The 17,503-nt window shown below is 45.8% G+C and overlaps 1 protein-coding gene across 3 annotated transcripts in view; it reads left to right on the forward strand.

Annotated features, from left to right (window-relative positions):
• The window catches only part of Sdk1 (sidekick cell adhesion molecule 1), an 824,227-nt gene that overhangs the window by 593,212 nt on the left and 213,512 nt on the right, over nucleotides 1-17,503 (forward strand). For all 3 annotated transcript variants that reach the window (XM_070033470.1, XM_070033473.1, XM_070033471.1), the window contains exons 6-9: nucleotides 3,168-3,279; nucleotides 3,825-4,015; nucleotides 10,954-11,037; nucleotides 14,301-14,495. In XM_070033470.1, coding sequence (XP_069889571.1) covers nucleotides 3,168-3,279; nucleotides 3,825-4,015; nucleotides 10,954-11,037; nucleotides 14,301-14,495 — 582 coding nt within the window. The remainder of the gene's footprint in view (nucleotides 1-3,167; nucleotides 3,280-3,824; nucleotides 4,016-10,953; nucleotides 11,038-14,300; nucleotides 14,496-17,503) is intronic.

A 17,503-nucleotide genomic window follows, 5' to 3' on the forward strand; every position in this document is an offset into this window, starting at 1 on the left:
AGCATTATGTAAAAGAAATAATAGATGAAGATATTTTAGGGGGGTAGGTTTGGTAGCTCACACCTGTAATCCCAACTACTCAGAAGGCAGAAATTGGGAGGATCTTAGTTCAAAGCCAGCCTGAGCAAAAAGTTAATGACTTCAAGCAAGTCAGGTTGTGGCAGTGCATACCCATGATCCCAGCTATATGGGAGAAACTGATAAGAAGGATCATGACTCAAGGTCAGCCCTGGGCAAAAAGGTAAGAACCTATCTGAAAAATAACTAAAGCAAAAATGGAGTGGGTGTCTGTCTCAAGTGGTAAAACATTGATTTAGCAAGTAAACACAAGGCCCTGAGTTCAAATTCTAGTACTTCCAAGGGGAGGGATGATGTTTGTTGATTTAGAGCAATGATTGTTAATGGAGGATGTTGGAAAGGGGTATTGGGACTAATGCCAGGTTACTAAGACAGAATATTTATAACAAATTAATGAATCAGTGACTTGAGTATCTGTTACAGCTCAGATACTGTGGGACTATCAGAAATAGGGGCTGTTGCCGGGTTGTTGGTGGCTCATGCCTGTAATCCTAGCTATCCAAGAGGCTAAGGTTTGAGGATCAAGGTTCAAAGTCAGCTCAGGTAGGAAAGTCTGTGAGACTTTATGTCTAGTTAGCCAGCAAAAGGCTGGAAGTGGAGGTGTGGCTTGAGTGGTAAAGTACCAGCTTTGAGCAGAAAAAAAACAAGTGAGAGCATGAGGCCCTCCCTGAGTTCAGTTCAAGCTCCAGTGCCAGCAAAAAATTAAAAAATATTTAAACACAGGAACTCAAGCTAGTTATGGACTGGGTCAGAGGCTGACATTGCTCAGCCTGATTGGAGCAAGTCACTCAACTTCGCGCTGTGGGAGAAGGCCTGGACAGTACATACATGTGTGCTTAAACTGTGATAACAATAAAAGTCTGATCTCATGTGAATCAAACTAAAAACCATTTCATCTTTCTAGCTATGTGGCTGACACCAAGGTTGGAGTGGTACCTCTGCTACACCTGCCCCTGAGGGGCCGAGGACACAGCCCAGGACTTACCTGTCCAGTCAGTGTGCAGGTTCCTGGGCAGGTCCTAGTGGCCCCAGCCTATCCTGCCCAGGTGATGCCGAGCTCTGAGCGTGGGCTTCCCCTGTGCCACAGTGGCGTGCAGTGATGAATGCCAAGCAAGTGCCTTGCTCAGTGACCTTTCAGCTCTCGCTGCTGCTCTCCTTCACTTCTCTTAACTATTTGCAAATATTAGCTGCATGGGTCATTTCTCCTCATGACATCTTTCACAGCTGATGGGCAGGTTGGTCCTGAGACTGGCACTCCATTCACCCCCTGGCAATCATGCTTGTATCTGTACTCCAGCATTCCCTCAGAACCAGATATCCAGCCCACAATCCCAGAGCTTGCATGGGGGACTCCCACAGGGAATCAGAAGCCCAGGGTATAGAGAACATCACAGTTGCCTGCAGTGCCTCTCAGATGTGTGAGATCAGTACCCCATCATGGAATCACTGTGTGGGTTGAACAAAATTAATTTGAGTCATTATCCAGGGAACCAATGGCTCATGCCTATAATCCTAGCTATTCAGGAGTCTGAGATGTGAGGATTGTGGTTCAAAACAAGCCTAGAGCAGGCAGGTCTGTGAAACTCTTCAATTAACAATCAATCAAACAATGCTGGAAGTGGAACTGTGGCTTAAGTGGTAGAATGCCAGCCTTGAGCGAAAAAACAAAGGAACAGCACCTCGGCCCTGAGTTCAAGCTCCAGTACTAGCATATACACACACAAATTTAATTTGCTGGCTGTGCCTGCAACTTTTTAAAGATGTACATACTGGGCATTGTTGCATGTAATCCTAGCTATTCAGGAGGCTGAGATCTGAGGGTTACAGTTCCAAGCCAGCCTGGGCAGGAAAGTGCCAGACTCCAATCTTCAGTTAACCATGAGAAAGCCAGAAGTGTCACTGTAGCTTAATCAGTAGAGTGTCAGCCTTGAGTAAAAAAGCTCATGGATAGCGCTCAGGCCCTGTTTTCAAGCACAACACTGGCACAAAAACAATCTGCATACTATGTAGGCAGCTAAGGAGCTAGGGGAAATCACTGTTGGTAAGTCTCCCTCCCTCTGTCCCACCCTTCTCTCTTGACATCTGTGACCTACCCCAGCCCATGGAAGGCTAGAACCTTCCATAGACCAGAGTTCTGAGCTGCTCCCACTGGCAGATGGGCTTTTGCAACATAAAGAACTAGAGAGGGCATTTTGCATTTACAGTCATTGAGATTTGTTTTTATTTCCAGTCTCTTACATCTCCACCCTTTATTGAAATCCCCACTCCATAAATACGGCTCCATCTTCATTTTCCCTAAATAAACAGTAGTAAAGTGTGCTGTGGGTAGTTTAATTTTGATGCTAAATGTATTTTAGAGAAAAGTGGCAAAAATGCATCCTATTTTTTTTCCTTCCTCGTCTCCAGAAGTATGAGCTAAATTATTTATAGTTTGATACTCACAAAAGAGAGATGGATTCCAGGTATTTATTTTACAGAAAAGAAAAAAGGGATTGCCAGGGCAGGGGGAGAGAGAGACAGAGAGAGAGACAGAGAGAGACAGAGAGACAGAGAGAGACAGAAACAGAGAGACAGAGAGAGACAGAGACAGAGACAGAGAGAAACACTGTTGGCTGAACGTGTTCATCCCAAATAGCTCACTACTGGCTCTTTTCAGTTGTGCCTAACAAAGTGCCTGACCCGCACAATTGACTGAGTCTGAAGCAGTGGGTATGCCAGGGTGACTCAATAAGAAAATTCTTAGCTCAATGAAAAATATAATCATATAAAGCCAGTAACCTTTTAGAAAACACTGAGTAGTCAAAAGCCCATAGCTGCACAGTTCACCGGCATCCTGAGGTCCCCAGGCACTGGGCATCCTGGTCTCTGGCTTTGAGTCCAGCAGACAAAACTGGCTGTGCCTGGCTCCCCATTCCTGTAGTTGGCAGAAGCCACAGGTGATACCACGGATCCTTGAGGAGTTCTGATAGGTAGGGTGACTCTGGGTTTCCTATCCATGTGGCTTGGTAAGAGTGTTATCTATCACCTTCTCCTTCTCCCCTCTTCCATGACAAAGAGTTCCATGCACCATTTCATGTTCTCTGCCACAGGAGATATTGCTGCACCAGAAGCCATGGCTCCAGTCATTGTGGTTGCCCCGGGAAACAGGAGTGTGGTGGCAGGGTCCAGTGAGACCACCTTGGAGTGCATTGCCAATGCCAGGTATGGATGCACTGTAACATGGAAACACAGGTTGTCCATCCTCACAGGGAAGCCTGACACCCAGCATGGGCAATGGTGGAGGCCCTCTCTGCCAGGCCAGGTGAGGAGGGAGGAGGGGGGAGGGGAGGAGCAAAGGAAAGTTCATTCCTCTCCCTCCTGTAGTCCTGGACATTTTCTGCCTGGTTTGTGATCACTCCAGGATCGAGTGGAGATGGTCACGCCTCCCATGTAGCTGTAGTGTCCCCTAGTAGTATTTATTTTAAACATTCTTTTCCTGAGCAAATGGAATCATTAGCACTTACGGTCCATTGGTACCACAATTAGCTATCCTTGCTCAATAGCCCTTGAGCAGAATGTATGGCCGAGTTGCATGGTGCGGGAGTAGCGCTGTATCTGGATTGATTTTTAAATGTCCATTGTTCAGCTTGCCATGGTTCCTGGTAGAATTAGCTTTGTCAAGCCTGTGCTGAATGCCTGGAAATTATTATTATTATTGCCACCTACATGATTCACAATCGTTGTCACCGATGTCCTTGCGCTCGCAGGCCTGTGGAAGAAGTAAGCGTGCACTGGAAGAGAAATGGTGTGCGACTCACCAGCGGGCTACACAGCTTCGGCAGGCGCCTCACCATCAGCAACCCCACATCCGCTGACACGGGGCTGTATGTTTGTGAGGCCTCACTTCGGGGCAGCGCCTTCGAACCAGCCAGGGCAAAAGCCTTCCTCTCCATCATAGGTAAGGCTCAGGTAGTGCCACATCCTCACACTTGCAGCAGACAAAATAGCTGCCCTGTACTTCTCTGACTTTATTTTGGTTTTGCTTTATTTTTGCATTGCTGGAAGGCAGGTGTTCTTCAGCCACTGGCTTACTTTATGTATTTGTTTGTTTGTTTCTGCCCTAACTAGGGATTGAACTCAGGGCCTAGACTCTGCGCTGAACTTTTTCACTCAAGGCTAGCACTGTACCTCTTGAGCCACAGCTCCTCTTCTGGCTTTTTGGTGGTTAATTGGAGATGAGAACCTCAGAGAGTTGACTGCCTCTGCTGGCTTCAAACTTTGATCCTTAGATCTCAGCCTCCTGAGTAGCTAGGATGACAGATGTGCACCACTGATGCCCGGCCCCTGACTTTATTTTTAACCCAGAAAATGGAGGTGAGGTTGAGTTTGTCTTCCACAATCACACTGTTCTTTGTTAAGAATACAAATCCACTGACTCCAAAGTGTCAGCTTGTAGGAAGTGTCCTTCATATCCTTTCTGATCATAAAACTTGGAGTGGACTGGTAACACCCTCACTGTGGAAGTCACCTACTGGCTCACTTCCTTCTTCCTCCTTACTTCCACTACCAGTGGTGACCCTGGAGGAAGCAAAAATGATGGGATGTTACCTTTGGGTCCATTGAAAGATGAGATCAGAGGCACTTTCTAAAAATGGGCTACATTATCAATCCAGAACCATGGAAGGCCAAAGGGTAACATTGAACCCATTGGAGCCACTCCACTCTAATGCTGGAGGATAAAAGGAGAAGCGCACCTTACCCAGGGGCCGGGAAATGTAAAAACCTCATTTTTAGATCATCAATCAGCCACATTAAGTTGGTGGACAAGTCCCTTTTTTTTTTTTAATTGTGAAAATACTGTACAGAGGGATTACAATTACATGGGCAAGATAATGAGTACATTTCTTATCAAAGTCCCTTTTTTTATTTCTTTTCATTTTTTCCTGCTTCAGGCCCAGTCGATTGTGTGTGTGTGTGTGTGTGTGTGTGTGTGTGTGTGTGTGTGTGTGTCTGTGTCTGTGTGTGTGTGTGTGTGTGTGTTTTACTGTCCTGGTGACCTGTGCTTCTCAGCAATAGCCACTGCTAAATGAGGGCCTTAGAGGACAGCTCCAGGAAGGACAAGCTACTCTGGAGAGAGGAAGATGCAAATAGGAGGAAGCCATGATACATCGTACAAGTTTGCCACTTATCAAAAAAAAAAAAAAAATGAGCTTGTAGGTTCTAGGAAAGTTAGCAAGAGTGCCAATCACCTCCTTTAACCAGGAGCCCCCAGTGTGCGACTCTGCTAAATACTTGGCATTGCACACCTCTGGACCCTCTGAAAGAGGCATTAGGGTAGCATAAGAACTAGAACAGCAGCTCAGGGTGGCAAATCATAGCTAATCTTACCATGTGGTTCTGAGCTCTCCTCCCACCGCCTTCCTGTGGCAGCGAGTTCACTAAGAATGTAAATATTCCATGCCAGTCTCTGCAGAGACTTCCAGCAAGGTTGATCTACAACTATACAAGCAAAGCGCATTATAGATTGAACCCAAATTAAAAATTGAGATGCGTAAATCTCTGGTAGACAGGCCTATGTTGTGTTAAAATATTTTCAGGTAATTTAAACAAGAGAGGAAATTTATCCCCCTGTAACTAGAATGTTGTTTCCATCATAATTTCATTTTAAAGTATTTAAATTTATCATGTAAACTTTGCTCCTATATGTATGCCAGAAATCAAAAGCAAATTGGTTTGTCGTTCTGCAGGTCCCACCTCTCTGCTCTGATAGAAAGGTACCTAAATGTACTTTACTTCTTCATAATGTTGATTTAAGTCCCCTTTGTGAAACCTGTAGTGGTGCATGCCCATCTCATCTACTTTAGAGGCAAGGATAGAAGGACTGTGGTCTGAGGCCAGCCCTGGACATGCATTCTGAAAAATAAAACAGAAAGTTCTGGGGTCCTGGGTCATGTGATAGAATGCTTGCCTAGCAAATGCAACACCTTGACACACACACACACACACACACACACACACACACACACACACACACACACACACACACACACACACACACACACACACACACACACACACACACACACACATTTTTGTTGGAAAGAATTTGCTGTGTGGTGGGATCATGCTGGAAAAGGCCTGGAGAGAACCTGCCTGTGATACAGAGGACTGCACGCAGAGGGGTCCTGGAGACCCATAGTCTGTCTCACTGGGCTGTCGTGGGCAGAAATAGAAAAAGTGCTATGATAGGAGAATGCAGATGAAAGAAAGCAGAAACAAATTGGCTCCCAATTACTTTTTATCTCACACTGATGAGACAAGACAGACCAGCGGCGGCTGTTTACTCCACCTGTCATCTTCCCCGCTGGATTGCTCAATTTCTGAGGTTGCAATAGGAGCCTCAAGCTCTGGTCTGAGCAGAGTGCTGCCCACTGACACCCAGCACAGTCAGCAGGCTCCATGTATGGCCTCATGGCTCCTGACCCGCACCTCCTGGCAGTTCAGTTGTGCTGCTGGGTCCTGGATAGACCTTCTCTCCTGCCCTGCCCTGCCCTGCTGCCTCTAGGAAGATAGCACCCAATCTCACACACCAAGGCCAGTGCAGCCCGGCCCTGCCCTCTGTAACTTCTCCCTGTGCCAGCGCCCTCCCACCACAGGAGCCTGGCAAGCAGAAGTGCCAGAGATGGACACAGGGAGCAACACCCTCTCCCCGTCAGCTCTGATGCTCTGCCACCTCTGACAGTGGGGATCTGCTCTGGGCTTATGTGCCAAGCTGAAGAGGTGCCAGTTGCCCACAGCCTTGGTATCAGCTGGCCTCTGTAGGTGCTTCCTTCACCGCCCACCTGCCCTGCTGCCTTTGGGCCTTGTGTGGGGCCTGCTTTGGGGAGGCCAGCATAGACTTGAGCATCTGGCTATGCAGTCTCTATTGGCTGTGTGGAATGGCATTAAGGACACTCGGAGGGGTGCATGGCATGAAGTATAAGTGTGGCTTTCTGCCAACTTCTTTCTGTACCATTCACCAGCTTGAACATACATCATGGCCTCTGTCAGCCTTAGTTTCCACTTCCCCAGCACAGGGAGGGTCTAAAGAAGGCTTCACACCTCTTGAACAGTGGAGACTTGATGAAGTATGGCTGCATCATGACACACATCACATGGCACTGGCTGGTTACTGTTCATCAGTTCACATGACCCTGAAATCAGGGCATGCCTCATGTCCCATGGGAGCTCTGTTTCTTCCTTGGGGATGAATGCAACAGGATGCCCCCTACCCCCTCGGCATCTTAAATCAGGGATGTGGTCTGTGTATCTTCCTCCAGACACACAGATTCAGCCTGCTCTAATGGTTGTACCAAAGCAGCACTAAGGCTACCCTTGCCCTCACCCCAAAGGTACACATCCTGGCATACAAGCCCTTCCACTCCAAAACACTTGAGGCTGAGAACAACTTATGGAGAACTAGCACTAGGCATCACAAAGCTGTTCTAATTTCATTTCTTTCTTTTTTTTTCTTTTTTTTTTTTTTAATGCTGGCACTAAGGCTGACAAGCAATTTTGTGGTTTACTCTAAAGTCTTCTAGAGCTGAAACTGAGCAGCTAGTAAATGTTCATATCCCAACATATAGTTCCTTCCCCTTCTGTCCTCTCTTTTCCTCTCCCCCTTCCTCTCTTTCATCTTCCCTTTTCTTCTCCCTCTTGCCTTCCTGTTTCCAGGGAGAAAGAGCTTTCCACTTTCTCCTGTGATTATAATGGATCCACCCAGCCAATCCACATCCCTCAGTCTCTGTATTTTAAGATTGATGGCCTTAAGTCACACACAAGCATACTCACAGGCTCCAGGCTTCATGGGTGGACAACCTTTGGAACAGTTCTATCTACCACAGTTGACAAAGGCAACTATATGTGGTCAGTAGCTACCGCCAAGGGCAGAACATGAGACCTGCTGCTCCCAGAGAGGGGTGTTGGGAGGAGGGGGAGACTTCAAGGAGTATGCTGCTCCACATGAGCCCTGAAGCTCAGACAGAAGCTACCACTCGGCTCATGAACAGGAAAGCATGACCAATCAGTGTTGTGCATGGCCCATGTCCACTAAGGCTGCCCTGTGGGGCCAGAATCCACTCTGTCACCCTAACCTGCTGACAAGTAGGGGTTCTGAAGGCCCTGGTTTGGGGCCACCTGGGCAGGACACCACCTCTGGCTCTGAGATTGAGGAGCCAGTGGCTTATACCTCCCCTGGAGAACAATTGGCTTACAATGGCGTTATCTTAACTCTGACTTAACGGAGGACATAAGAACCTTTTTTCATGTCATCATACTATTTCAAAAGAGAAGTATTCATCTCAGTCTCCAGCTGTGGTGCAGCTGTGGTCAGTTTTTAGAAGACCAGTGTAGGCCTGCATTGGCTGCACACCCATCCTAGAACTGTGGCCCATAAGACACACACTCACCCTCTTTTGCTCGTTGAAGAGTAAGTGCTTAAAGCGGTCAGGCCCAGCACAGCTACCCTGTGGATCTCCCCCACAGTGTGGTGGACAGTCATCATGATGGGTCGGCTGGGTATCTATCCCTACTTTTTTGTCCTACCAAACTGTGGGAGAACAAACAGACAGGAATGGGGAGGAAAACCTGCCTGCTTGGTTAGTGTGAAGGTCCGGCAGCAAGCAGTCATGACCTGTGTGCAGGGGGAGTATAAAGCTCAGTCTACAGGCTTGGCCACCTGGCAGGCTTTCAGGGTCAGGGAAAGGCATGCGTCTGAACCATTGCTCTGCCAGGTGCTATAGAGAGCAGGGAAGGGGGAGCAGCACCTGGACCTGGCTGGGGCAAGGTGATAGTACTTGGGGAGGAGCTTCTAGTGCCTGTCCCAACCCCATGGCCACTCTGTGGATGCCTTGTATCTGCTGTGACCCTCTCATGTGATACCATTTGCAACCCCTGTGGGAGGTGCTGTGACTCTGAAGGTTCCAACCTCTCAAAAGTGCACATTTACGATGACTCTTGAGGGAATCATACTAGATGAAAAGAATGCAGCTTTAAAAGGGGGTATGTTATATGACCACTTATTTAACCCTTCCAGGAATGAAAAACTTATAGAAACAAAAGAACAGATCAGGGGTTGCCGGGGGCTGGGGGGAGTTCGGAGGCAGGGATAGACAATAACCTCGTGGCCATGAGCCCATTCCGTGTCTCCATATGGTGTGGATCCAAAAGCCCACATGCGTGAAAAACAATGCACAGATACACATGCACATACACAAGCAGAAGCCAACCTGGAACCCATGTATAAAATAGAGTGACCTCATCCATGTCAGAGTCCAGATATTGCACTGTAATTCTTCAGAATATTGTCAAGGGGGGAAACTGATGAATAGCGCATGAGAGCTTTCTATATTATTTCTAACCTCTGTATTGGACTTTACTGTTATCTGAAAACACACCCTAGGAGTAAGGAAATGGAAACTGGCAGTAATCATAAGCAGGTGTTGATACTGGTCTTGACCGTGTTCCCCTTTCCCTCCCTTCTCTTTCATTAGATCATGACAGTTGACATTGACTTCCACATCCATGAATCTGGGCTGTGACCTTAGCACCAGGGCCTTGGCCAGAGGGGGGCCAGGAAGCCAAGGGATAGTTAGGATGTAAATAATGCTGCTATCATTGTGATTGATGAGACATGACTGAACAGGGAATATTTGTGTATGCATTTCTCTGGGCCTAGTCTATGCATATAACAAGCGGAGGATTCTGTTCTGATATAGCAAATTCTCAGCCATCTCCACAGCCAGTGGGAGGGGGAAGTAATTCAGGCAGATTGTTTCTGCTCGAGTGGTCCAGGTAATTGCAGAATTGATACCCAACTTTGCCTCCATTCAGAACCCTTCAGCTTTTTCTCCTTAATCATTTCTTTGAAGTGCTACATTTTCATTCCTCTTTCCTCCTTTTCGGGCCCACCCTGTTTTAAAGATACAGTCAATATAGGAAGCATGCCAGAGCTGTATTATCCACATTCAACACCATTTCAATAAAAATAAGGCACTCTGGAAGACAGTCCTCAGAAATTAATTACCACACAGAAAGTGAATAGAAGGGCCTTTTGTTATCATGATAATGAAATCACTACTACCTTAATACTCTTGAACCCAGCCATGCCTCTGCTGAATTTCTGCTGAATAAACTGAAAGATTACAATTCACTCTCAGAGGAAATTCATTGTTTAATACAACCAGGATTTCTGTTGCACAAGCCAGGGGAGAGTTCAGACAACCAAATGTCAGGGAGTTGCCTTTGCTTCCAAAGATGGATGGAGCTTCCCCCCACACCTCTTTACTATTATTTTACACTCCACTGAAGTATTAAATCTATTTCAGATACACATTGCTAAGACTTTAAAAACTATACTAATAAGCTACATTGTTTAGAGATACAGGCCAGGAGCCTGGATAGGGTACTGTATTTGACAAGCTTTGGGAGTCAGTGTTTAGATACTAAAGCAAACTAGCCTATAAAACACTGTGCTGTAAATATAAACCTTTATGAACCTCTTGGGATGGTCCTTCTAAAATGTGAATTAAGATATTCCATGATTCAAGCCCATAAACTGAAAAGTAGCCCTCGCCATGAGCAGTAATTTGCTTTCTACAAACCTTAGAATATAAACTGCCTTTCCTGCTGCTCATGAATTCCAAGTGTGTATGTGTGTGTGTGTGAGAGAGAGAGAGACAGAGAGACAGAGAGACAGAGAGAGACAGAGAAAGAGAGAGGAGAGAGAGGGAGGGCGGGAGAAAGGATAATTAATGATAAAGTTTGGAGAACAGTTTTGAATGGAGCTCCAATTATGTTAGGCTGTCAGATCCTTCTTTTACTTAAGGTCCATCTTTTGTTTCTTTTTCTTGTTTAAAGAGCCACCATATTTCACTGCTGAGCCTGAGAGTCGGGTTTTAGTGGAAGTGGAAGAAACTGTGGACATTGCGTGTCAAGCCATGGGTGAGTATGGGAGCAGTGAGGTGGAGGAGTGGCAGTGACCATGTCCAAGGCAGACATGTCCTTCCAGGGGCAGGAGGACTGAGGAACCCAGGCCTATGACCTTGGGAATCGTGCTGGATCCTTCTGAGCTCTTGTGTCATGTTTATAAATCAGTAATGTTCACATTTACCCCAGGGGAGGAGAAGGAGCAGAAGGATGACTCCATGTCCTGAGTCCCAAACAGAGCCAACAGGACATACCTTGGTGGCTCCTTGCACACATTCCAGCTCCACAAAGCAAGGAACACACAGAAAACTTATTGCCAACCAATCCATGAGGATTGGAAGCCATGTCCATACTGGAGAGAGATTGTTCTAAAGTTATAGAGTAGGAACTTTTCCTACTTGTCTGCCTTTTAACTTCAGGCCAGATTTCCTCTGTTAATCAGGTCAGTTCTGAGACTCCTGGTACCTCATTTGTGCCCAGTACCCTCATCTCTGGCTTTCTATCAGGCAACATAGGGAGTTTACACAACACACACACACACACACACACACACACACACACACACATGCGTGCACATGCATGCTCACACACACTCCCCATGGAGATCATGCTGCAAGGCAATTCATTAACAAAGCCTGCATAAGTAGAAAGCTTCCTCCTATTTGGGCCTAGCATCTTAAAGGTAGATTTGTTGTTGCTGTTGTTGGTTTGTGCTGGTCCTCGAGCTTGAACTTGGGGCCTGGGTGCTGTCCCTTAGCTTTTTTGCTCAAGGCTGGTACTCTTCTACTAGTCATAGCTCTACTTCCAGCTTTTGCTGGTTAATTAGAGATAAGATTCTCATGAACCTTCCGGCTTGGGCTGGCTTTGAACTGTGATCTGCAGATCTCTGCCTCCTGAGCAGTAGTAGCATGAGCCATTGACTCCCAGCTAGGGCCTAGCATCTCAAGAGTGGATTTTTCTATCCAACCCCCTAAGAGCTTGCAGGAAAGGTAAAGTTTATAACCAATTCTGAAAACCTCCTTGCAGCTCCACAAGACAAGCACATTGGAAACCTTGCCTAGAAAGCAAGGTGAAGTCAGGTGCTCAGAACTGCAAAGATCAAATGAGATATATCTTGTAAAATCAGCCAGGTACCTGGCATGTAAGAAGAGTTGTTTGTTGAGTACTGGGGTCCAAGGGCATGGAGACAAGATCTAAACCCCAAGCCATCAGCTATCAAGGCACTTCTTCCTACTGGGTTACCTGGCTTCCTCCTGAACATGAAGCCCTGGGGCTCAGAACTGATCCCATTCACTGTTGGGTACACTCACGTGCATGCCACTTCAGTCCTGGGCAGCATTGCTGGTAAAGGCAGAGAACGTGCTACCTTATGAGCAGCCACTCCTCCTGGGACCTGTGTCCTCGGTTACTCTTGTCCCAGCTCCTGGTCACCTCACCATGGTTGCTCCCTGCAGACCTGCTCTGCCTCTGCCCTTCTCTGCTCTGGCTGTAATAGCATAGTTGCAAGGACAAGGTGACTTTCCTTTGAGGTGACAATGTGTGTTTTTCACAGAAACACTAGCTTCCAAAGGAAGTTCTGTTGAGTATGGTGCTATGAAGTATTTAGGCTGCTGAGATTTCAGAAATGAGAGTGGACAGACAGACTTTGACTTTAGATTGCTCTCCAATACAAATAACCCCAACTTCCCCAGTCCTAACAATTACTTTCCAATAAGCTACACTCTCCCTTTGATGAGAGTGCTCTTTTCTTCTGATTTCTTCAGGGCAAACTGCTAGTTAAGCATAGACTTGTAAATGTATATTGAACGTGTCTTCCAGCACAGCATTGCTGTCTTATAATTTACTGCTTTCTTTTAATTTTGACAATGAAATTCCAGCAGCATGCGAAATGGGGACTCTTTTTGGAAACTACATCATGTAATTGCCATTAGTAGATTTTACATGAATTGGTTATGCTTTTACCTTGAAATGGATTTTTTTTTATTTCCTGATTTAATGAAAGGTGACAGGAAACATAATTAAGGCAGAGAACAGAATCTGAGAACACATTATCTTGAGATATCCATGACATTAACTTTATTTATTAAAGTGGACATCTTGCTCCGACCTATATAGCATCTAGAATGACGGGATGTGGGTGGACCTTCCCCTGACTCATAGCAGGGTGCGGTTTTAATTTCAATCCCACACATGGTGCTATATACCTACAGTTCTAGCACTTGGGCAGCTTAGAGTAGAAGATTGAGAGTTCAAGGCCTGTCTGGGTGAATCTTAGTGAATCTTAGGCCAGCCTGGAAACGCTATCTTAAAACCAATGTTTTATATTACATCATGTATCACATGATATTATATAATATATAATACATTTGTACAATTATATATACATTTATACAATTATATATTTAGAGAAAGTGAAGAATAGAATCATCTGAGATCTCAAATCAAGTCTTAAGTACTTCCTTCCCTACTCTGTGGGATTTTTGAACTTTATCTTATGTGCACTGGTCTGCTCTGTGTGAAGTCTTTCTAGCCTACCCAGTTCACCCTCCTTGGATAGCTTTGACCTTCCTAGATGTCCTCTGTGTATAGATACTCCATGTTCTTGGCTCTTTGGTGCTTAGTGTAGGAACAGAGTAGCCCCTCACCAGCTGCCTATACGAAGGTGAAGTGTCCACAAGGAGGCAGCCAGTGAGGGTAGACCCAGGATGTGTCCACTCCCTGCCTCCCTTCCCCCAGCCCCAGCTGAGCCTTCTGAACCAGGCAGAATCCCAGCCCTTCATCTCCATCTGAATCTCAAGGTCAGAACAGAAACCCATGCAGTCTCAGCATTCTCCCCAGTCTTTCTTTTAATGTCACTCTATGTCAGTGTCTTCATAGAAGAGGAGAAAAATGAATCCTTACAGGGTGTCTGAAAGGACACTGCCATGTTAGCCTTTGAAATAGTTTCACCTCCCCAGAGTTCAAGCCCCATGACCGACAAAAAAAAAAAAAAAAAAAAAAAGGAATAGTTTCACCATGATCCTTATATAAGGAAGTCTTGGAACTTAATTTTTTTTTTTTGGGGGGGGGCGCGGTCGTGGGGCCTGAACTCAAGGCTAGTGTTCTACCACTTGAGTCACAGCGCCACTTCTGGCTTTTTTATTTTTGCTTATTTGGTGCTGAGGAATCGAACCCTGGGCCTCATGCATTGCAAGGCAAGCGCTCTACCACTGAGCCACCTTCCCAGCCCATGGAACTTAATTTTTTTTTGATACCTATTTATCTCCACTCCTACCCAGGGGTCCCTGTTCCCACGCTCCAGTGGTACAAAGATGCCATTCCCATCAGCAAGCTCCAGAACCCTCGATACCAGGTCCTGTCCAGTGGAGGCCTACGCATTCAGAAGCTGCATCCTGAAGACTCTGGAATCTTCCAGTGCTTTGCCAGTAATGAAGGAGGGGAGATCCAGACCCACACCTACCTGGATGTGACTAGTGAGTACCACTATGAGTGAAAAGCAGTCTCCTGGATGGGGCAGAGCTTCCCTTAAACACACACACACACACACACACACACACACACACACACACACACACACACACACACACACACACACACACACACACACACACACACACACACACACACACACACACACACACACACACACACACACACTAGCAGCACTTCCATTTGGAGGAGCCATTGGGCCCTATGTCCAGAGGTGACCCACCAAGGAGGACCATGCCTGTCACAACTCAACTGCCATGAGTCCCATAGGGAACTTTGCTGAAGCCAGGAGGGGTGAGGATCTCGCTGTGGTCTCTTGGCTGTCCTGCGAGCCTTGATGTTTCCTGAACTGAGCTATGAAATTCTTCTCTCTAAAGGAGAAATAGAAAAACAGTCCCTACTTTTCTAGGCAGAATTGGAAGTACTGTTGAGTGAACAGCTCCTTCCTAATCTTTTTCTTTAGATCTTTTCCCCCATTTTTAATATTCATTCTCTATTTTAGTTTTATTGAACAATTATAGTTCTTTTGTGAGTTTCTTTTATTATCCCATTAACAGAAATACCTTGGCACTCTGTCTTTGAAAAATAAAATAAAAGTAAAGGTTTTCATTCTATCTGTGGGTTTTCTTTTTAATCTCCCATAGTCGTAATATTGTTCTTCTAAAATGAAGTAGAATTTAGTGATTATGGAATTATACCTTTCATGCTTGCCCTTTTGAAAGTAAAGTGCTAGTGCCGTAGGTGTGAGAGCCACTGGAAAGAGTGGAAAGAGGGACTGTGCTCATGGCCCATGGCTCCCACCAGCTAGAGCTGGGTAGGGACAAGACAAGTTTCTAAGATATACACACTTACTATGGTAAACTAGGGAAGGGGGGAGTCACTCTCTTGACCTTTGCTCAGAGGTCAAATTTTCTCTGTAGTTTAGAGCACAGGAAACCAATATTACTTCAAACTATAGAAATTATATTAGGTGCTTACACCAGAAACTGAGTTGTGATCGATTCGAATTATTTAAAGCCTACCTTGCAGTCATAGCCAGGATTCTCTGGCAGCAAGGATCAGCCAGGGAATTAATTTTTTTCTCTGAAGTGTTTAAGGCTTTGCGGGATGTGGTTTCTATCACAGCCAGTTGGGCTCTGCTGCCATAGCACAGAAGTTACAATAGAGAAGAAGTGTGGCTGAGATCCAATAAAACATTTTGTATGTATGTGTGTGCCTGTCCCAGGGCATGAACTCAGGGCCTGGATGACACCTCTTAGCTTTTTCTTTTTTTTATTGTGAAAATACTGTACAGAGGGGTTACAATTACATGGGCAAGATAATGAGTACATTTCTTATCAATCATTGTAGCCTCTTCCTTTGTTTCCCCTTCTCATCCCTTCCCATCTCTTAGCTTTTTCATTCACCACTTTTTTACTCTACCACTGAGCCACAGCTTCACTTCCAGCTTTTTTCGTAGTTAATTAGAGATAAGGGTCTTACAGACTTTCCTGCCCAGGCTGGCTTCAAATTGCGATCCTCAGATCTCAGTCTCCTGAGTAGTTAGGATTTCAGTAGTGAGCCACCAGTGCCCAGCTTCAGTAAAACTTCATGAAAATAGGTGATAGGCTGGATTCGGTCCCGTATTTGTGATTTGCCATGCTCCCCTACTGAAAAGAAACCCTGGAACTTGAAGGTGAGCTGGTCTGAGTGCCCACTGAGTTTCTTTTGGTCTCAGTTTCTCATCTCTTCATGTGGATGCCAACCCAGACTTGTTACAGGGATCTCTGGAAGGTCAGATTAGACATTCCAACAGAAATGTGCCTTTAAGCTGGTCACAGGGACAACAGTACTGAGTTAGCTAGTTTTACTCATAATTTGTAAAATAAGGTGTTTTGTTGTATGGTTGTTGTTTTTTAATTTCAGTTGGTTGGCTAAATTAAACTACCTTTAGGAAATTTTAAGAAAAAAATATTATTTAATCATTCACATAGCAAATGGCTACTGAGTATCTGGCTAGGCTATGAGGAAAAGGATGAGGCTCTGTGCCCCAGGACAGAGGCTAGGACAGAAAAGCAGCCCTTGTCTAAGGAGTGCTGTAGAGATGGCTATGAATGCTGGTGCAGAGGGTCTCACTGAGATAACACACTGAGACCAGAAAGAAGTGGGATGGGGTTGGGACCTTAGATGCCTTGAGGAAAACTGAAGGGAATTTGTGACAAGCAAGGCAGCTGAAGCAGGGGATATGTAGGAGCCAGTAGTCTGGAGGCCCTGATTCTCTATGGGGTAAGGTTGCCTCTGCTTTCAGAAGCACCAACAGGCTGGTGGCCTCAGGTCTGGTTAGTTGAGCTCATGCTCTGAGACTCGCTAGCAGGTGCCTGTGTCATACAAGGCAGCCCTGGTGTGTGAAGCTCACACGAGGTGGACAGAAACCACAGGCTTGAGCTGTGGAGGTAGACAGGGCTGTCTGAGGCTTGTGAGGGTCTCTGCTAGGTGAAGAAAGTGGCCACCATTGCACTGTGGTCTCCTGGGATATACCTACTTCTCCCCTGTGGGTTTCCCATGAGATTTGGGCATGGTGACCCCTGCTACAGTTGCATTGCCAGTGGAATCCCAGAAGAGTCAGGCAAGAAGGTCAGGCAAATTCTTGCTCACAGCAGCCTGCACTCCCTACCTGATAGCCTCCATGGGGCTTCACCATCTGGGTCCTCACGAGGGAGAAGCCCCAGCCTGCAGCAAAATAGTCTTCAGTGAGGTCCAAGGATGATTGTTATTTTAAATACCCAGTGTGACCATGTCTTCTTGTTTTGTATTCAGAACTAGCCTTTTCTTTTATTTGGACAACCAAAACGGGGTATCATCATCATCATCATCATCATCATCATCATCATCATCATCATCATCATCATCATCAAAGTATCTTTAGCATTCACCTAAAACTGGTCTTTCTAGGCCCCTGCCCTTTGCACTCATGCACACATTTCTCTTTAGTAGCAAACAAAGATAGGCAACT

This window comes from Dipodomys merriami, unplaced genomic scaffold (assembly GCF_024711535.1).
Source record: "Dipodomys merriami isolate MVZ:Mamm:240054 unplaced genomic scaffold, mDipMer1.0.p SCAF_22, whole genome shotgun sequence".
In the NCBI taxonomy this organism is placed as follows: domain Eukaryota; kingdom Metazoa; phylum Chordata; class Mammalia; order Rodentia; family Heteromyidae; genus Dipodomys; species Dipodomys merriami.